A 22,515-nucleotide genomic window follows, 5' to 3' on the forward strand; every position below is an offset into this window, starting at 1 on the left:
GACCTGAGACATGAGACATGAGACATGAGACATGAGACATGAGACATGAGACATGAGACATGAGACATGAGACATGAGACATGAGACATGAGACATGAGACATGAGACATGAGACATGAGACATGAGACATGAGACATGAGACATGAGACATGAGACATGAGACATGAGACATGGACATGAGACATAAGACATGAGACCTGAGACATGAGACATGAGACATGAGACCTGAGACCTGAGACCTGAGACCTGAGACCTGAGACCTGAGACATGAGACTTGATACATGAGACATGAGACATGAGTCATGAGACCTGAGACCTGAGACATGGGACATGAGATCTGAGACATGAGACATTAGACGATCTGGATTCCACACTGTCAAATAAGCCTCACTATATTCTACTATTCTAATTGATTTTCTTTTTATCTTAAAAAAAACTATCATTGTACGCAAATTTTTAATTAATCATGGTTCTTACGCGTTTTTACTAATAACGTGCTTTTTGGCGCAAATTTTTTAATTCAAACGGATTTTACGTGGATTTTCGAACAACGGGGTTTTTTTACGCGGATTTTCGAATTAACGAGGTTTTTTAACGCGGTTTTTTTTAACGTGGATTTTCCAATTAACGCGGTTTTTTTACGCGGATTTTCGAATTAACGCGGTACGAAACCCCGCATAAAAAAAATACCTCAGTGTATAAAGCAATTAAAAAACTTAGGTATATATCAAATAAAGTTTATATTTTATTGAAATCCTTCAAATTGTAGAACTGAGCATTCAGAAGAACCAATTAAATGAATAAAACGTTTGGGATTGAAATTGATTTTTCTAAGAATGTTTTTTTTTATCAGCAGAATATGTTTTATGAAACGCATCTTTGATTCTATTTCTTCAATTAACCGAAGTGAATGTTGGGATTTCTACTTCTTTTTTCTCATTCGGTTGATTGTCATGAGTATTAAATATCTGTCACATGAATACAACATTTTCGATACGTTAATTTAGGATTTCATGAATGAATTGAAATGTTAACACAGTTGGTTCATAATTCTGAACTTGTACACAGTTCTTAAGAAAAACACACAACACATAAAAGCAAAGTTGGATTTTGAAAGACAAAATTTTATGCATTTTCGTTTTTTTTTTAATAGAATCCTTTTTTTTATAAACAAGCAAAATCGTTACCCGGGACAATGCATATAATGGATATGCAATTTAAAATTTACCAAAAAATTGGTTATGATTTGTCAATATCATAGTTCATCGTAAAATGAAAAGCCCTGAGTCGAGACAATAGGCCTAAGGGTGAAATGAGATAAAAATCCACCGGAGGCGAGCATATTTTGTTATAAATTTGTTTACAACTATTTTAAAACCCCTTTCTGGTCCCAGTAATTTCTTACTATTGTGGTAGTTTCATTTTATAAACTGAAAATTTCATTTGAAAATTTTGACATGGGGATGGGGAGAGGTGGGTTAAACCCTCAAATCTCCCCGCCTCCAGGTTCGCACGGCTTTTTTACTGAACAATTGCCAAAAAGTGTATGAACCACGAAAAAAATTCAGTATCTTCCTTCCTGCAGGAACAAAATTAATGAAAAAATACTCAGTGAAAACTTAGAACAAAGTTTTAAACGGAATTTACCGAGATATCACGAAAAATGCTCGTGAAATCTAAACAGTTTACTTTTACCTCGTTGTGAGATGAATTCACCATAAAGAGTTTAAGTTAATCTGAATCTAGCTGACAAAAAAGATTCAAATCATTCAGAAAAAGATAATTCCAAAAGATAAATTTTACCCTTTGCTTGATTAATATAAACAAATTGAAACCACCCGAAAAAGTTGGGTGGAAAAGAATCACTTCTGCTTCTTGGTTAATGTTACCTTTCTTTATTTGCCGTGTGGTACGGAGATAAAATTGTTTTTTTTAATAATTTTTTTACCTTTACTTTGTTAATAATCTAGCGAAAAGCTAATTTGGATTTTGAACAAAAATAGACCTATCTTGTTTTATTCTCCATGGATCGGATGATGGCTGCTTTGCTCTGAAAGCTTCAGAAAATGGAGTTATCACTGATTTTACCCTCCATTCCCCTAGATTTTTTAATTCATTCAGAAAAAACCGTATCCGGACATTAAAATTTTGAACCAATATTGTGTTTTTCAGGAGTCGAGTGAAGTCTGTTTTAGCCACCGTACGCTTCGGAAAATGAAGCAATGATAGTTTTTACACTCATTCCCCCCAAAATATTTCCATTTAATTCAGAATAAAGAATGTTCAAACTTTTAAATTATGAAACAACTGAGACCTACCACCGCACGTTTCAAAATTTGATTTATCGCTGATTTACTCTTAATACATCTAAACGTACATCTAATGTATCTAAACATTTGATCAACCACACTCCCAATTAACGATGCGTGCGGTAGCTCAAACATCCGTCATTCGATTTCTCGCAAAAAATTAAACAAAATAAGCTCTATTTGGTTCGAAATATTCAAGTCCCAACCAAGGTTGCCGAAAAAAATCTGTGTTTTTGAGAAAAAAAATCTGTCTTTCTGTGGTTTTACCCTAAAATTCAGGAATGGTTTTCTGTGAGGCTATTTCCTTTGATATCATCGAAAATTCATTATAAATTGGGCCGTTTTAACTTTTTTGTAAGGAAAATCAATTAAATTTTTCAATCTTTATAAACTTTTCTAATTCAAAGTAAGAAATCTTAATTTTAAATGTGCCAAAACATCATAGTTTTGAGAATCCATTCCAAATTTAAAAATTCTGTAAAATCTGTGAATATACAAAAATTCTGTGTTCTGTGACCCAGATTCTGTGATGAAAATCTGCTCACAATTCCGTGAAATTACAGATTTTTCTGTGATTTCGGCAACCTTGGTCCCAACATTCTTTTTTTCTGAATATATTGAAACATGCAGGGGAATTTAAGGTAAAATCAGCGATAGCCCATTTTCTAAACCGTGCGGTATTTTAAACTGCTATCATTCGATTCCTCTAAAAATCACTCAAGATTGGTCTCATTTGATTCAAATTTGATTTTTCCAAAATTGTTTTTATCTGAAATATTGAAAAATGTTGAGGAATTGAGGTTAAATCAGACATTATGCTAATTTTTGGAACGTGGGATGGCTCAAACAGACTACATTCGATTACCTGGCAAAACAATACACAAGATCGATTTGGTATTAAATTTTCAAGTCCGAGCATAATGTTTTACGGAATTGTTTTAAAAATGCAGGGAAAACAGGATGAAACTCCATTTTCGAATGCTTGCGGTAGTTCAAACAACCATAATCGAGGGTTTGCAATTAACAGAGAGAGGATTCTTTTCATTTGGAATGGTAATGATCAAAATTTCACACCTTTATGAAGCTTTCGATTGAAATTCGAAAACGCTCACTGAAGAAGATAGTAAGTTGCTATCGAAATATCGGAATCTGAACTTTTCATTTACCGTGGTTGAATTAAGAAGAATCTTTCAATTGCTTTGATTCAGTCGAATCATTCAACCAAGTAGAGCATAAAATATATCTTTGTGCGCTGTTAAGATTCTTACTTCAGCTTTCTAAGGCAATAAGTGAAATGGTTTTCAAGTATTTGTAAGCTGGTCTATAGTCTTTTTCCCAGAGCATGTTTTTTTAGGATTTTTATTTCTTAGACTTTTAAACTTGAAAGTGAGTAGTTTTTGTATGGAAAACAAATATGAGTTACATTACATGGTTTCCAAAACTATAAATTTTGTACAAATCGGTTGAAAAACATAAGAGTTTCTTGTCAGGAGTGCCACATTGACACTCCAAGAACTCTAACGGGTAAATTAAATCTGTGACGGATTCCGGTTAAGTTATTCTTAAACTCCCAAAGGAGAATTCTAGTATCCCTAAAACAATTCCTCGAATATGCCCACCAACCCACGTTTTCGGTAAGTGAAATTAGCCATTCTCCCAGTGGAACATATTCATACACTTGCTCCAAAACACGCGCGATCATTCGTCCAGTTGCTCCCAAAATCCCGCCAATCAAAGCCCGGCTCGACCATTATCCGGAACAGGCACATACACACATTAGCTCCAGGACCAGCTCTAGTCTGACACATCGTATCCATCAAAACGGGGTCCAAAAAGCGGCAGATAAAATCCCCGTCACGTCCACGTCGATTCCCATCACGGCGGCGAGCAGTCGGTCGAATATGTTACCGAAAATAAATCTCGGCCCCCGCACATAAAGTGAGAAAACAAATGGCGCTCGGGATGGAAGCAAGGAGCCAGAAGAAAGTAGCCACCATTAACGGTAAAACAAGAAAGCGACTCCGCACAGCAGCCAACTCCCTACAATGAAACCAAAATGGCCGAGGACCAATTCCTCCTAGGGGATTTCAATTTCTTGCTGCCAAGATTTATCTGCTCCACTCGAAGCAATGATTGATCTGTCCTTTCAGCAGCCAGCCAGAGCCTGGAGCAGACACAGAAATTCCACAAAGTCTCCGGGTAGTCTGGGCCAAAAATGATGCTTGGGGGGTATATGTTAAATTACTTTCGGCTGGCTGGCTGTCATCTTTCTGGGGGGAGATGATTTGTATGGTGCGGATGGTTGAGTTTATGAGCAAGCATCCACACGGAACACGGAAAACGTGGAAAATCGTTGTCGTAATTATTTATACAATTCCCTACTTAGTTATGACAAATTAAGTTCACCACAGAGAAAAACGCAAGTGTAATCTTTTTTTAAGCTATCAGAATTGCTCCGTAATTGTGCAAATAGGCTGTTAAAACACCATTGAATATCTTTTATTAAAGAAATAGAAACTTTCATAGAGTGTCAACAGAGTACAAACTAGAACTATTTCCTATAGTTTATACGAACAACATATGAATCAAAACATCGCAAATGTTCATGCTGAACCTCATTCTGGCTACTGATGATTTCCTGTCTTTGTACAATGTTTTTGTAAATCAGCCTGTTCTTAGCAAAAAAATAGACCATCTAGATAACTTTTGGATGAAAATTCGATAAGATTGTTTTATTGTTGCATTCATACTACCTAATATGTCAGTTGAAAAGCACTTCGTCTTTTAGAATAAATATCAAATGTTTTACATTTCTTCAGCTATTTTCTAAAAATTAATGATCAAATAAATGAAAAAGAACATAAGGCTATGATGATTTAGTATCCGAACACTTTATTTCGGTGATAGCTACGTTAATATAGATCGGATATGCAAAACTTTAGGAGCATTGTGTTGGTTATGAAAAGGACTATCTTTCCTATTTTCGAAAGATTTTTAAGTTAACGTATGTTTGAAATATTTACGATGATGCTGAAAGACATGGTAAAAATAATTTTGTATAAATTTGCTCCTTTTACGCATTTTGCGCCTCGAAAATTTTTCATTGTTGGCTCATGATCTGTTGATTTTTTCTGATTTTTTTTCGGACCAAATGGTTAAGAAGTATTTACAAGGAGCCACTCTATGATTCACACGAAGTTCAAACCAACAATCGGAGTGCAACCCTTGATCTTAAATATGGTAAAAAGTCTATGGTTATTGGGGATAACTGAATGCAGACTCCTTAAATAATGCAAAAAATCCATTTCCGGTAGGTAAAAGTGTTGCCTGACGAGTAAACACCAAGTAAATAACTAATAATGATCAGTTCCAAAGATCGCAATCTGTGTATCCGGTTTTTACGCAATATGACAGATGTGTTCTGATGGACAAAAATATGTATTTACAAATATCAAATGTTCTAGAAAAATGTGCTAAATAGAACAAAACAACAATGTTGTTATCTCAACAAATTTTAAAATTTTATTTTACGAATAATTGAACTTTGTTTGAACATTTTTACGAAATGTGATTTGAAGATCTTTTTTTATCACTTTAAAAAAAATTCTCACATGGAAAAAATTCAATAGAAATATTTACTCCAATATGTCAATCGTAAGAGTATAATATGAACTTCAAAATGACATATTACCAATGCAATACTCAACTCTCAAATTTTTTAAGAAGAAGTTTTCCAAAATGTATGTTATGGGTATAACTGATCCCTAGAGCTCAAAATGATGTATTTTCTCTGAATGAATCGTGATTATTGGTTATCATGAAATTACTAATATCAGTTCAATAACTTATGTTTATCCAGTAATTATATGTTGAAAAGGACTAAAACTACTGTATTTATTTAAAAACTGGAAAATTGCGCCTGCAATAATTGTAATGGTTCTATGGTAGATGACAAACTTTTAGATTTCTTTATGTCTGAAACTCACAAACTGTGAAATAAGAACTAATACGGCAAAAACTAATCACCGCATCTTTTATCTTCGGATTTTACTAGATTTTTACCTAGAGTTAGGGGGGCACCCTGAATTAGGCATCAAGTCTGATGTAACTTAAAAAATATCACAGATTTTTTAGTCTCACAAAAAACTTCTAGTTCATCTATAAGTTCATGTATCGTTCCAAGTTTTGGAGCATATAAACTTGAAATCACACGCTATCAGAAAATGCAAAAGACGGAGAGTGCTAATTTTTTACAAAAAGATATGATGAAAATAAGAAAAGGGGATCAAGTATCCCCATTCTCCCCTAATATTTGCCTTTTTGAATAGTTTAACGAACCGCAGTGTTTTAATCTTAGTATAGAAAGAATAAACCATGTTAAATCTCGTTCGTTCCAAGCTGAGATTGATCATTATCTTACCAGAAGGTCGCATGTCAAGTTTCAGTAAGAACTGACCATGGGAAGGGGGTTTTTGGTGTGGAAACGAAAGTAAGAAAATTTATGGAATCTGTAAAAATAAGTTCAAGTATCAAGAATTCAAATTGTAAAATTTATAAACCTGGTAAAAAAATCTGTGAAATTATGAATTTGTCATGATTTTGAAACCTTGCTCAACATCTCAATTCAATATTTTTATACGGATCTTCAAATTTAAAAAAAAATCATCTTTTCTAAAATAAAAATTCAGACTCAAAAACAAAATTCAAATTGTTAAAAAAAATTTCGAAATTGCGCACAGAAAAAAAACCTTGTTTATTTAAGATCTATGAAACTTTTAAATAGAAGCGATAACGAATAATTAAATCGGTTCGAATAAAACAGGGTTTTTTCCAGAGAATTTTTTCTCTTAATAAATAAAACGGAAGCGAATGATGTTTTCTTTTTGTTGAAAATAATATTTGCTAAACATATTAAATCAATTAACACATTTTAAATTATTTCAAAATGATTTATACTAAGTGATGAACCTATTAAATTTCGGCTGGTTATATCCAACTTATATTAAGAAAAGCACATGAAATCGTTTATTTACCCTTTTAAATTTTTATGTTTGCAAAAAAAAAATTCTATTTTAAAAATGTCTTAAAGCTCTGCAAACTATTAATAAATGTCATTTAAAATGCGGTCCGCCGAAAAGACTTCGAATTGAAGCTGATTTGAAAGGTTGCTCACCCATGAACAACAAAGAAATTTTCACAAAACATAATCTGCTAAGAGCAAATTCACTGGTGTTGGGGAAAAGTGGTAGAATTTTTGTCACTTTATGCACATTTTAAAAATTTTGCCATGCAAAAACATTTTCAAGATCTGTGGCCTTCAAGTTTTTTAACAACACGTGTTGTAGTTTCGCATACTGTGATGCAAAAATAGCAATATTTCTATCACATACGGCTGAAATGGAAACAGTGCTGTAAAAAATATAACGCCCAAAGATCTTGAATACATTTTGGCATGGTAAAATTTTCAAAATGTCAAAATTTCCACCACTTGCCCTCAGGCTGCTGATTGCTTATCACTATTATAGTAAGAATTAACTAGAAAAGAACGTTGTTTTTGTGGCTCTCAAATACTGGCTAAAAAAGTTAAAACAAACATTCTTCTTGAATATCTAGTCATTTTGAAAAGTGATTTTATTGATGGATTTTATTTTTCTTATCAAGACTCAGCATTCAAGTGTTCAGAAAAATTATTCAGAGTAATTGACGACAACAATAATAGTCATTCTGTTATTTTACCTAAAATATGTGACAGTTTTTGTGATACTTTTTCCAAATATTTCATCAAAAAATCAAATTAAACGTAAGAAAAATTGGCATTTCATTTGTTATCGCTGTTAGAAATCCTTTCTCACGAGTATCTAAATCTAATTTAGAAATATTTGAAATCCTGAGATATCATTTTCAAAAATAAAAAATGTAAACTGTAACGTAGAATATTTGATGAAATTTGTTTCAGAAACTGTGAAATTACTAGATTTCTATGTTACTTTGGAAACCGTGCTCAACATCTCAACGACTGAATTTCAAGAAAAATAAAAATATGTCTGGTAGAAGAAAACGGGGCTTTTAAAATTTTAACTAAACTTTTTTTTTAAACTTTTTTAATATTAAATTGTGGAAAGACATCTAAAATTTGTTTCGTCAAAAATATCTTTTTGTTGAAAATTGATGTTCTATTTCTTAATTTTCCCGTTCAAAACCTAACATCCATTGAATTTTGAGAAATATTAACATGTGTTATTTTAAGAATGCCCGCTGAAGGGATTTGAAATTCAAATTTGCTCGTTGGCTGTAAAGGTTGCTCATTCCTGATTCAAAGCTTTTTACCCCATTTACACATCTTGGTGCACGTGTAAGTTAATTTAACGGCATTATCTTTGAATGTCACGCATTTTTTAATAAGAATATTTCAATGTTTGAAATTTAGAGACGGATTGAATAAGATGTTTAATGTGAGTGAAAGCGAAATTTTGTTTCTTGTCCAGTTTGGACCGTCATATTCCCTTTCATTTTCCATTTTTATTTCTTAGTTCTGATTTTTTTATTGAATAATATCCATTTTGTTTATTCATATATCAAACACAAAAATATAAAATGTCGTGTTGAAAAAGAAAAAAACTTTTATATAATTCTTTGTTGTAAAATTAAGATTTCGACACTGAGAACCGTCTTTTTTGGACACCTAAACAAAATATCCAAATTATGTTGAAAAAGATCCTGTGTAACCTCTGATTTGGACCATTAACTTGTTTTTTCGTTTCAAATATCATAGCACACAAAATTCATCACGTTTTACAACGCATGAAAAGAATCAATTATCTATACTTTTACAAATTCAAATAAATAACTTCTAATCGCAAGTTTTGAGGACGATTCCCCCGACTTAAGATGAATGATGGTATCGTATCATGGCTATTGAATTTTTTTTTTAAAGTTCTACTTCAAAGGTTTCTATTCAATCACACAACACTTAAATGAAATAACAACCATGATAAATACTTTTTGCTTCTTTTTTTAGGAACAAACAACCTTTTGTAAGAACATCAAGTGTCGTATGTTTTAAATTAATCTAAAGTTTTTCCAAATACAGCACATTGAATTTCGTGATACATTCTTAAATTCCTAGGCGGACATGAAAATCTAAAATCCTTAGCTTTTAACTAACATCTCTGAGTAGTTTTTTTTTTAATACATAGTATGTTAAATTTTTTAAATGGATTTCAAAAGGATGAATTTAATAAAAATCGAGCTATAGTTTCAATATTCAGTGCAAACTTGAATTCAGCTGAAAAAGTCAATAAATATGAAGATGAGTCATTACTTTCATATTTCAAACATCATTAAACTCTTTCAATACCAAGTCAAATTGCTGCATTTGTAGAGCTTTACAAAAAAATTGATAAAAAATAAAGTAGAAGTAATGATTTCAAAATTATAAAGTTACTTGTTGCACAAAGAATGTTGAATATTACTAAGCTTATTTTATTTACTTATATTTTTTCAAAATTCGATGATCAAAACAGCGCATGATAATTGCAACAACAATGGTTAGTTTTATTATAATATTTTTGACAGGCTATTTTCTTTTTTACACCCCAAAGGTAGGCTTATTGTTGCATTCAAGTATTTTCTAACGGTTCCATTACTACGACCTTTCTCATGTCTAATTACATCACTTTACCTAATCTCAGGCTGATCGGTTAGGCGCCGTGGATCTGTATAGGATGCATAAAATATATACAGCCCAATTTATCTTAATTGATTAAATTTCATTTTTTCCAACGTCTCTCCCAATATAGTTTGAAAAGTAGGCTTAAGTTAAAGTGCGACCAAAGAAAATGTGATGAAAAAATATTTTTTTCTTCATTCAGCCAAGAGATTCTTCAAACCTTCTTTTTGTTAATCAGTTCCTTTTTCCAAAGCTCAAACTTTCCGTGCAGTTTCTAGAAGGTTAACTCATCAGGGATTTTATCTTTATTGAGCCTCTCTGGAGGTGAGCTTGTCATCGACCAGCGGAATGGGTGATGGAATAATGGATATCGATTTTCGGTTCCGCCAACATTCGTCGTCGGTCATCGGCAGTAAGATTGCGACCAAAGATCCCCGGAAAGTGGTGGATTTATGGGATTTCGTTTGAATTCTGAAATGCGCCATCGGGGGATTGATTTGTGATTCGAGTTGCTGTTGAGCTTTGAAAGCTTTTAGAAGGATTAGTCCGATTTTGATTTACTTCAATGTTTCTGAGATTCCTAAAAACAGTTCGTCAGAAAAACATTAGTGAAACTTTATGCCCGGTCTAAATTAATTTTTTCCCTTTTTTCTATTTCCAGATAACAAATCGATACTGACAGTCAAGCACCGGAAGCTGTGGCTGGAAACAGGCCAACTAGTGGGTGGCAGCTTAGCAGGAGGAGGACGAGGGAATGTTGCCTCCCTGGTGCCGGCATCGAGTGGAGGTGTAGGTGGAGGAGGCGGAGTCGTGGGAGGAAGTACAGGGTCTTCGGCCGGGATTGTGGGCGTCAATGGTGGAGGCCCAAGTGGCAGCGATATCAACAGTTTGAGCATAAGCAGTATAAGCGCCGGCATCGGAAGCCCGCGGATAGACAATCATCTCGATAGCAGCGATTCGGCGCTTCTAGACGACGGCGAGGTGAGTTTTTTTCCCCTACCCACGTTGTTATTATGGTTATCGATATTGGGGTTTGATTAGAAGGTTTCTGTTATCAGCGACTATGAATCGGAAAAGTTTTTCATTCCTCCTTTTTTGGGATCGATAGCAACGCGATATCCATTGTGTATTCAACACAGTGATCTGTTGAGGCCTCTTTTCAGAATTCAATATTTGTTGTTAGCAAACGGCGTTGTTAGCAAACAGTTTTCTTTCAAAATTGCCAGGAGAAGTAAAGAAACCCGACAAAAAAAAATGTTTATAGCAATTTATAAATACCATTTAAAAGAAAATTCATTGTTATACAAATTTTTTTATCTACAAATAATTTGAGTCCTTAAGAGCAAATGATGCATAATGCAAAATTCACCAATTGCAAGTAAGTGCAATTGAAACTTTCCGCTATCGTTTGTTTAAAATCCAGGTTATTAAAAAAAAGACAAATTCATTTTTGATTGAATTGAATAAACAAAACTAACAAAAATATTTGGAAAATCCTTTATTTGCTGATTTTAGTAATAGTAATTTAGTAAAAGTATTTGTCGGTTGATGTTTAGGTATAGTTTTCGAAAAGATTTTTCTCATTTTTTTCTCTATAGTAGGATATAGATCTTTTTGAAAACATTTTACATAAAAAATACTGTCAACTGGGGCATCATACCACACTTTTCCATTTTATTATCCATTTCTAAAAACTTTATATCCACACATAATCATACCGCTTGTACATCAAAAGATATAAGCTTGATGGGACCTCAAATCGACGAAGTGAGAAAAAATGTTGGTTTCACCAGTTATTTTTAAATTTTCAAAACCATGCGATTTTCACCCTAATAAGAATAAGAAACCGTTACAGTCCTAAAAGGGTTAAGTTTTTTTGAAGCTTTAAAAAATGAATGAGAGATTGTGAAAGCATTATCTGAAAGATAACAAGTTATTTTATAAACAATAAATTTTCATTAATAATTTATTTCATTATTGAAATCCTGTGAAAATTTTAAAGTAAGATTTTTCAAGGAACGAAATTTAAAAATGAGTTCAGATTTGGTTTTATAACAGTGGATTTTACCTGTTTTATGTTTTATTTTGGGCAATTTTGAATTTAAATTAAAAATCTGAATTATGCATTTTGAACCTGAATACAAATTTTGAATTCCTATTCTAAAAAATTAATTTCATAACATTAAGTCCTAGCAAAAATACAAAATTAATATAAACAGAACAGAACAGACAGAATTCTTAACCAGAAATCACTTGATCGAATTTTGAATCTTCGATTTTCTATATGAATATTTCTTTCAATTAATTATTCGAAAACTCTGAAGTTTCATTTCTGGGTCATCATTATGGAACTTTTTAAAGTTTCGATTCGGCATAAAAATTAATATTAAAAATTTCAAATCGAAATTTAAAAAATGGTTTGTTATTTTAAATAATATATTAATATTCCGGAATGATGAGTTTCGAACACGTAAAATGAATCTTATTTTAGTTTTAAATGCAAAACCAAGATTCGGATCAGGATTTTGCCTCAATGAGGAACCAATCTGAAAATCAAGAATTCTAAACTGGAAACAGATTCCACAATCCGGTAACAAATTAAGATTTGAAAAAAAATTGAACCAGAACATCGGAAATTATTCAAACCTATGCTCACCAAATATTTTACGGCGCTTATCCGGGCTGGGAAAATCTGGGTTATTTTATTTTTAAACCTTGCATAATCCGGGCATTCTATTTTAAAGTTTACAACCTAAAATCTGGACAATATCCAGAAAAAAAGGGAAAATTCTTCAATTAAAATCAGGAAGAAAAACTCGAAAAGAAGTTTGTTTTCATCGAAACATATCAGCCAGTTTATTTGGATACACTGTGTTAAAAAAAATGGTTTTGGAAGCAAAATACAAAATTGTTATCACGCAATTTAAATTATTCTTTGATGCAGCAAATAAGTAAAAACATTCGGCCAAATCCGGATATTCAGGCAACCCTAGTGAGTCTATTCTTATTGAAAACTCGATATTGGAGAGTAAGCTGGGTAAAATACCCAAAATTTATACACCAACTTATTTTGTGAACAACTTTTGATAGTGTTTTTCGAGTACAGTCCGTAAGTTTCTATCAACAAGTGAGAATTTTTTTTAAATCTTTAGTAGAATTTTGGACCTGAGATAAGATTTCGAGGTTTTGGTTTAAGTTCTGAGTCGAGATTTTTACTCTTGATTAACTTTAGTCGTTCATCAACATTTTATTATGAGTTTTAAATTTTGAGTTTAGAGAAGAACATTTTGCTGGGGGCGGTTTAACCCCCAAAACGTTCCTACGGCCATGTCTCAATTTATAGAAAAAAAAAGCGCGATACTTCTTCTCCCTTTCTTATACCCCACTGGAAGGTGAAAGAAGTGTTTTTAATAACTTTAGAATCATTTCTCTTACTCTTACTTATATACTCTTCCCTGTTAAATTTGGTTAATTTATTTGATGAGCTCTTAAAGTTATCAAAACCTACGCATGACACCTCTCTTCCCTTTTCTTTACCGAGAGGGGAACCAAATAATCTTAGAAATGTTTCTTGTATGAAAAAATATTTTGCTCAATTTGTTATCATCTGCAAGATTAGCACTCGAGCTCTTAAAAAATGTATTGGAGCTCCCCTTCTCCTTTCCTATCGAGTCAGTGGAAGGAAGAAGAAGCTTAAACAATCATAGAGAATAAATTCTTCCCAAGTATCCTCTGCTATAATATATGAATTAGAGATGTACCGAATAGTGGTATTCGGCGAACGGCCGAATACCGAATATTGACCTTTTCAACTATTCGGCCAAACGAATATTCGGTCGAATATTCGGCCGAATATTCCATTGAGTTTTCAATGAAAAAACCTTAAGCGATTATTTCAATGCTTTCTATTTCTTCCATATTAATGCCTCTCATGTTTTTAGGTCGATTGATTTCAACCAGATGATATTTTCGAAGGATGTTTTATAAGATATTTTTAAGTAGAGGTTTTTCTGATTTTTTAAATTTCACCAATAACCGAAAAGACATCAGATGACTTGTCGGTTCTAGGGCGTTTATCACCAAAGAGATTGCGTTCCTGTGAAATCTGGGATAAAACATATCGAAACAGGTGCCAAGATTTTTGAAATTGCTTCCCTGATATTGAATTAGATGAAGGTCGAATTGGAGCAACATCTCTTTAAAAAAGTTGTTGAAAAGATAGAGAGTTTTAAACAATAAGCTAACCATACTTTCAACCACCCGAATCCAGACGGTCAGGCATTCAGAAAGATTTTTGAAAAAAAAGAAGAATTTTTTTATTATTTTAAAATTTTTGAAAAGTTGAACACAAAATCTGAAATATTTTAAAGAGGAATTTGAGTTTTTTATTCGATTTAGCAAATAATCTTAATAAACCCGAGCAAAATTCGGGGAGTATTAAGCAATATCTGGATATCCCGTCCAGTTTGACTTATCTGGATTCTTTGAATTTATGGGCAAGCCCGAATATATCCAGAAAATCTGAAATACACTATAACCAAAGTATAAAGCGATACCGTTCAGCATCCTCCTGTACGATCTACAGTGAAAGATACGCGGATACACCTTAGATGTTTTGCTGAAACCATAAGTTTTTAATGCATGTGTAGCTTTTACAACATAACTTAAGGATATTTTATAAACTATCATAAAATATTTGAAAAATTTACAAGTCTGTAGAAGATATTCGGCCTATTCGGCCGAATACTTAGCTCAACCGTGGCCTAGAGGATAGCGTTCAAGTCTTCTAAGCCAGAGGTCATGAGATCAAGTCTTGGTCACGGCAAACAAAGTACTCTTTCTGTGGTTTGGTGGTGTTAGCATTAATAAGATGCTAGCCATTATATCCTTGAAAGATGTACGCTTAGTCTTAAGTAGAATTTAGATCTCTTCAAAGAAACATGAAGTTTCACTGAGATCCTATGTGTGTGTGTTCGTTTTTTCTAAAACTATTTGGTGAGCCGAATATTCGGCTTAACGGTTTTTTGGCGAATTGGCGACCGAATATTCGGTACATCTCTAATATGAATAATAAGTTCTTGAAGAATCCGAAACTATTGTATGACATCCTCTCTTCCCGTTGGAGAGGGAAGGGTCTCGAAACATAAAAAAAACGTAATCGAATATACTTCCATGATAAATTTGGTTTTTATTCGATTAGTTCTCGAGTTATGCATAAAATAGAGACCCCTCTCAAACCTTCTTATCCCCCCAGTGGAAGGACAGATGGGCCTCAAAAATCGTAGAAACTGGACTCGTAGCCTTATACCTCCCTATGCGAAATTTGGATTAATTTGAATGATAAGCTATCGAATATTGCATAAATATATGAAAAACTCCCTCCTCCTTTTGTATCTCACCAATCGTAGAGAGTGGAGTCCCAAATAATCATAGAAACATTTCTCGTACCCAGATAAAACCCATGTCAAATTTGGTTCCATTAGCTTGATTAGTTTTGAATTTTTCAAAAAAAATGTTTGGGAGTCCCCTCCCCCTTTTTTATTTTCACACTAGAAGGAGGAAGAGTCTCAAACCATCTTCAAAATATTTTTTCTACCCTTATACTCTTTCATGTAAAATTTGGTTTGGTTTGCTTGATGACTTCTTGAATTGTGCGAAAAATTGTATGGAAGTCTTCCTCCTTCCTTTTTATTTTCCCGTTGGAAGGAGGGAGGGGTACCAAACTATTTTAGGAACATTTATCGTAGCCAAATATATACACTCCCATACCAAATTTGAAACCATTTACATGATCAGTTCTCGAGTTATGAAGACTCATTATTTTTATATGAGAGACCTCCTCCCCTCTTCCAGGAAGAAGGGAGGAGTCTCTAACTATTATAGAAACCTTCCCCAGCGTCTGTCATGTTCCAAGCAAATCGGTTCAGAAGTTTTTGAGTCTTTAGAGAACAGGCAGACAGACAGACAGACAGAAATCCATTTTTATATATTTAGACTAACCTGAAGATTCTGTGGGTTTGCGGGTTCTTTAATGCTCTTTCATTATACTTTTTACGCAATTTTAATATATGATTTGATATTTCAAGTCAATGCGATGAGGGTTTTGATATTCATCCTTTCTTTTGGTACATAATTAAGTACCAAACCAGTATCATAGAGTATTTTTCACTGTATGCATGGAATCAGCCCTTTGTGGTAATAAGACATCTCGATTTTTAAACTCCTTGTGGTTTCAAACGGATTCATGCAATTCTCTTACGTGCATACATATTCCGGTATGAAATACAATACAATACGGACACGGTCTACTTGAGTTAGAATAGTTAGTTTCCAACTTCAATTCATATGATTTATACCTTACTTCTCATTCAGTTGCCTTAGTAATGGTCCAACATTAATTATTCTTGACCATGAAACTCGACGACCGTTTTCAGCCAGCCTAACGAGATTCTATGCCCCCAAACAGCACCACAGCAAACCTTCATTGAATCCACCCAGGAGGGTTCAATTATCGTAAAGTCTTCGGTTTCAAAAGCACCTTGCCCCGGTTTTACTTTATAGCCTCCAGATTGTAAACAAAGCCCACCAACACATAACAAGGACGATGCCGACGCCGACGCCCAGGACATTCTACCGAAGCACCGACCAAGTTTCGCGATTGTTTGTGACAGTTTTGAAATTGGTATCGGCCAGCTCTCTGCTTCTTCATACAACCGCGAAATACATCCATGCAGCCAGCCTATATGTGTGTTTGTATATTGAAAGTTTGATAAATGGAGCTTGGTTTTCCCGAAGAGTTCCCCCATTTTCCCTCCAACTATAGGCGATTGGACGCGTGTGTATGTATGTGGGTGAATTGGATTGGAAAACCCCGATGCGCCACATGGCAGTTGGTATGGTGGCAAACCGATGCCGAAGCCGACGCCACGTGAGAAAGTCACACCAAGTCCTGAGGAAAGGGCCAACCAGCATGATGCGCTGCGGCTTTTTACCCAGGACCAATGTGTATTACAAATGAGCTGCAGGCAGGTTTGTTGACCAAAATAGTTAACTCATGATATTATTGGCCACTAAATAAAATATTTAAAGAAAAACCGTTTAATATTTGACATCACCGATCACATGAAATTATCACATTCACACACACAGTAAAACAGGTTGAGAATATTATTTGCACGATAAAAAAAAAAGTTTAGCTGAAGGTAAAACATTGTTGTTATATAATTTTGTCAAGAAAATCGTATCCCTGCATATTATGACGGTCGCCATGAAAGGGAAAAGCATCCAGGTTAAAAAATGATGGCGTTTCACGACTTAAAATCGAAAACCTTATAATAAATCTCTTTCATTGTAATGATTTGTGAAGTTTGGAAATAATCCCCTTAAAATCAGGTGCGGTCCTATGGGGGGAGGGGTTTGATCCCCTCCCCAAGCGGGAAAACCCGTTAAAAATATACAAAAATAATCGAACTTCATAAAAATTTAGAACTTTTCCTAGTTGGTAGGGGAACTGGGTATAAAATGCGCAGTCGGGACAAGATGCGCCACCATCAGTATTTCACTAAACAAACATTGTTCAACATATCTGAAAATGCCAGTTTGTTCTATTTACACTTCAATGCGTTTAAAAACATTTGTGGACTTTCTAAGTTTTATATTTTGCGTAAATTTGACGAAAAAAGAAAACAAAATTTTTTGGGAGCTTTTCCTGCAATTTTTCAACTTTTTTCGTAAGGATTTGCGGCATCTATCAGCAAAACATTTACCTGGCATCTGTTCCAATGATGAACATTGGTCTTGACAATCATCACACAACGAAAAATTTCCTCATTCAATTATTTTTTCTGTTATTTTAAACGATTTTTAATAAACATGTCTAGGCAGGGCAAAACGCGCCATGTCCGTTTATCTTTAAGCATGACTCATATTTATTTAAATTTATATGCAGTTTTCATGACAATAATTTTAAGGTTATTCATATGTTGAATCTGAAAATGTAACATAAATATAAACGAATTTATTCAAAATTCCTAAATTTAATAAATATTTAATTAACTATTCTCAAGAACGTCAGTATAACTGGCAGCACTACGCGTAGCAATACATTTTTCCATCTGTGAAGTAGAAAAGCAGTGTTTTGACCTGGCAAACACTTTCGGAGGCCTTTGGATTAATAAACACTTATTAATCGTTAAACGGCGCGTTTGAGTACACACATATGCGCACTTTTCCCCAAACGAAATGGAGATCATTCTTTAGAAAGCCTTTCAAAATTTAACGATTAAGACGTACATAATTGGTAAAAGTGTTCCTGTTTGTATATTTCTGGTGAAGATTAGTTCCCTTTTGAAAACTTTTGTCGAATTTACTGGATTGCATTCTTCATATACGAGTAATGAAAGATTCTTCTTAACGTGGGCGTCTTACCCCCAGTTCCCCTATACCCTTGAATTTTCAAAAATTTTCACTCCATGGCGTTTTTCAAACAAATTGCAGTTATTTTTTTTAAATTTTCCAATAGGCACTGAAGTGCCTTTCGTTATGAAGCGTATGATTTATACTGGCAGCCTTACTTTCATATCTTTCCTTCAACATTGTAACTATTATGTAATGTTAAAACTCTTAACCTCAATTTTTTTCGTAGAGAAAATCGAAGAAGTTTAGTTATGATTTCGTACCACTTTAGTTCTACGAATAAGTTCATCATTTAGGAAATAATTTTTACATTTTTTCTCCAAAAATTGCATAGCAACATGGGCATAATGACTTTACTTCAGTATTTACTTTTCGGTTGCTACCATTTAACATATTTGTTGATTTGATTTCGTTTTTTTATTCGATCTCAGAACTCAAACGTGTATTACATTAAAAATTCAATTTAAGATATTTTTTTCATCAAGTTACAAATTGAAAACAAACATGTAAAACATAGGGAGTTCTTTCTCAGCCTTCAGCGAGACCAGTCGATTTTCTGATCCCTGCTCTCGCTTAATAAAGGCTAAAAAAATAATTTTCGAATGCATTCTAATGCTCGGTAGTGCGTTTAATTATGAGCCCGTCGCCCGGTGATCGACCGGACCGTTCTCTTCCGGAGTGGCTTGACCCAACAAATCTACATGGAAAGTTATACTACCTGTTTTTACGTGCTTTGGATGGACACAGTTTACCAATCAACCCGTTCCTGATTGGACGATCCGTTGAAAAACAAGTGGGAAAAATCGAAGGAGCTTTTTTTGACCGCAATAAGAAATGGTATGTTTTGAAGATCAGAAATAAAGATCAAGGTAGGCATTTAGTGCTACTTAATAAACTGGAAGACGGTACTCCCATCGAAATAGGTAGACATCCTCATTTAAATACCAGGAAATTTGTTGTCCGATGTGACGAAGTAAATGGAATGACCGAAGAAGAACTGCTTTCCGAGTTATCAACTCAAAAAATTACGCACGTTCGCCGCATTACAAAGAAAACATCAGAAGGTAAAATTGTCAGTACACCAACTTTGGTGCTGACGATTAACTCGACAATAATACCAGAATTTGTGCAGTTTGGATTGCTTCGAGTACGCACTCGAGTTTATATCCCACAACCACTGCTCTGCAAAAATTGTTACCGTTACAATCACACAAAAAAACATTGTACGTTTGAAAAATCCTGCAGTATTTGCTGTTACTACAGTAGTACGAAACATGATTCGACTGGATGTTCCGGTTCAAAATTTTGCCAAACATGCCAATCAACGGAGCACTCACCCACCGATAAAACTTGTAAAAAATGGATTGAAGAAGAAACCGTTCTGAGGATGAGCGTAGAGAAAAATATTTCTATAGCAGAAGCCCGCCGCACAGTTTGCACCAACTCGAACTTGCCCAGCTATGCAGCTATAACACGATGTGGAACAATACAAAAGGACAAAAATCTCACCCAGCAGAATTCAACCGAGCAGCAGCAAATGAAACGCGTACACCAAACAACCGAATCTGGACCGAAAGTGCTTACAGTTGAAAGCCCACCTCGCAAACGATCTCCATGCCCCCGCCGTGCACATGAAGTGTTAGCCGATAGCGATAATACCCTCAATGAGACCAACAAATCGTCTTCTTCTGTCGTCAAACAGTACGGCAAAACGAACCCAACACCTTTGACCCCTTCTCCTAATCCTAATCCCTTCCAACCACCTCTCCCTAGTAGTGTTAAGATGAAATTAAACAAGCTCCCCGGCACATAAAAACTTTTGGTAAGTAATATGCCTAATAAATTTTATCTAAACAAAAAAAAAAAATGTAAAACATAGAAAGGCAACATTTATTTTTCAATTATTTTACCGTTGGCTATGAAACATAATTAAAAAAAATTAAAACTTTGAAATAAAGGGTATCAATTTTTATTCTTTTCTCTTTTGATTACCTTTTAATAAATTGCTTAAAAATCATTCAAGTACCCTTTTAATAGAAAGTCACGACTTTAACAGAAAGTATGTATAATTAAGACAATTAAACTGGGTAGATAATTTCAATTCTGAAGATACATTTTAATTTAAGAATCACACAAGAAGTTCAAAGATGTCCTCAACGATTCGATTGCTTTCCTGCTTCCATGTTCATCTCTATATAAGACCCTTTCCACGGTGACATCACAAATTTGTTTGAGCAATGTTCCAGAAAAACTTGTATAAAAGATAATTTAAATAGCGTACCAATCTAAATGGTATATCAATTGATTCCGAATTTAAAGCATTACATTTTGATATTTAAAGTTTATTTCTCGATAAAATAGCTAATGAAGTCATCACGCGTACGACACAGCTTGCTTATTTTAGATTTTTCAAAAGTTGACCATTTCCTATTTATGTTTGAAAGTTATCTTTGAAAAATTACTTTAAAAAGAGTATTTTTTTTTTTGAAAATTCTGAAAAATAAGAACTGCCGAAATGCTGAGTGGTCACCTGAAATGGGTCCTAACTAGAATTATTCGATCTTTAGGAAAAGTTCGATTTCCAAGATTGATTCGGATGGGCGGTCGTAGGATTAAATTTTGTCAATCTTGTCAGTTTTGTCTATTTTGTAAATTTTATCAATCTTATCAATTTTGACAATTTGGTCATTTTGTCAAATTTGTAAATTTAGTGAATTTTGTCAGTTTTGCCAATTTGGTCAATTTTGTAAATTTTGTCAGTTTTGACGAATTTGTCAATTTTGTCAAATTGGTGAATTTTGTCAGTTTTGTCATATTGGTCAATTTTGTCAATTTTGTCAATTTTGTCAATTTTGTCAATTTTGTCAATCTTGTCAATTTTGTCAGTTTTGTCAATTTAGTCAATCTTGTCAATGTTGTCAAATTTGCCAGTTTTGTCAATTTTGTCAATATTGTCGATTTTGTCGAAATTGTCAAAATTGTCAATTTTGTCAACCTTGTCAATTTTTTTAATCTTGTCAGTTTTGTGAATTTTGTGAATTTTGTCAGTTTTGTCAATTTGGTCAATTTTGTCAATCTTGTAAATTTTTTCCAATTTTGTCAACTTTGTCAGTTTTGGCGGTTTTGTCAATTTTGTTAATCTCGTCAATTATGTCAATCTTGTAAATTTTATCAATTTTGTCAACTTTCTCAGTTTTGGCAATTTAGTCAATCTTGTCAATTTCGTCAGTTTCGTTAATTTTGTCAATCTAGTTAAATTTGGTTTTTGGTCAACCTGGCCAAAATGGTTAATTCGTATTTATGTGCATGTTCCAACAAAAAATCCCAAATGCTTCAAACACTACTATGGAGGACTTGGTGGCGCTATTGTTTGGATTGACTCCCAAGCCGTTTTCGTCAGACACCAACCCCAACAACAAAACGCAACAATTGCACAGGTTTTCCTATGCGAGCGAAAAGCTTTCATCGCGCAATGTTAGGTCTTAAGAGAAAAGGGAACGAAAAAACTAGCCCGAGAGCTTAAAGCTCGAGAGGATTGAGTAGCGTTTGTCTAATAAGATTCACGGGCGAAATTCTCTCCTGTCGTTTGTGCTTAGGAAGAAGCTTCCTGAGCACGAACGCAACGTGAGAGGATTTTTTTTTTCTTTTCTTATTATAGAGACTTTCAGCCTTGGGCTGGTTCGTCTCTTTCTAAGCGCACATCTTTCGAAGTAATGATGGCTAGCATCTCACAAATGCTAAAACCACCAGACCACAGAAAGTGTACTATGTATGCCATGACCGGGATTCGATCTCATGAACTTTGGCGTAGATGACTTGAACTCTAACCACTACGCCAAAGCCGCTGGCAACGTGAGAGGATGGGATGGTGTGCATGCATAGTCCGCGTCCCCGTTTCGTTTTCCCTTCTCAGAGCAAACTGTGGATTTACCATCACTAGCGAAATATTCGTTTTGAGAGTCTAGCCCCTTAGCTTAAACCTTGTAGCTAAGAATGCCACCTAGTGGTAAATTCCTGGCAAAAAAAAAACTTGTAGCTAAGAGGTTGTTTCTTTTGACGCAATCGCTTTTTGAAATTTCAAATCGGGACTTCAGTTCCAGATTGTTTTGACACCGGTTCGG

The 22,515-nt window shown here is 34.0% G+C and overlaps 1 protein-coding gene across 5 annotated transcripts in view; it reads left to right on the forward strand.

Annotated features, from left to right (window-relative positions):
- Positions 1-22,515, forward strand: part of LOC129758392 (hemicentin-2) — a 970,424-nt gene that overhangs the window by 497,068 nt on the left and 450,841 nt on the right. For all 5 annotated transcript variants that reach the window (XM_055755895.1, XM_055755894.1, XM_055755898.1 and 2 more), the window contains one exon: positions 10,641-10,960. In XM_055755895.1, the coding sequence (XP_055611870.1) occupies positions 10,641-10,960 (320 nt within the window). The remainder of the gene's footprint in view (positions 1-10,640; positions 10,961-22,515) is intronic.

The sequence above is a fragment of the Uranotaenia lowii genome, chromosome 3 (assembly GCF_029784155.1).
Source record: "Uranotaenia lowii strain MFRU-FL chromosome 3, ASM2978415v1, whole genome shotgun sequence".
In the NCBI taxonomy this organism is placed as follows: Eukaryota; Metazoa; Arthropoda; class Insecta; order Diptera; family Culicidae; genus Uranotaenia; species Uranotaenia lowii.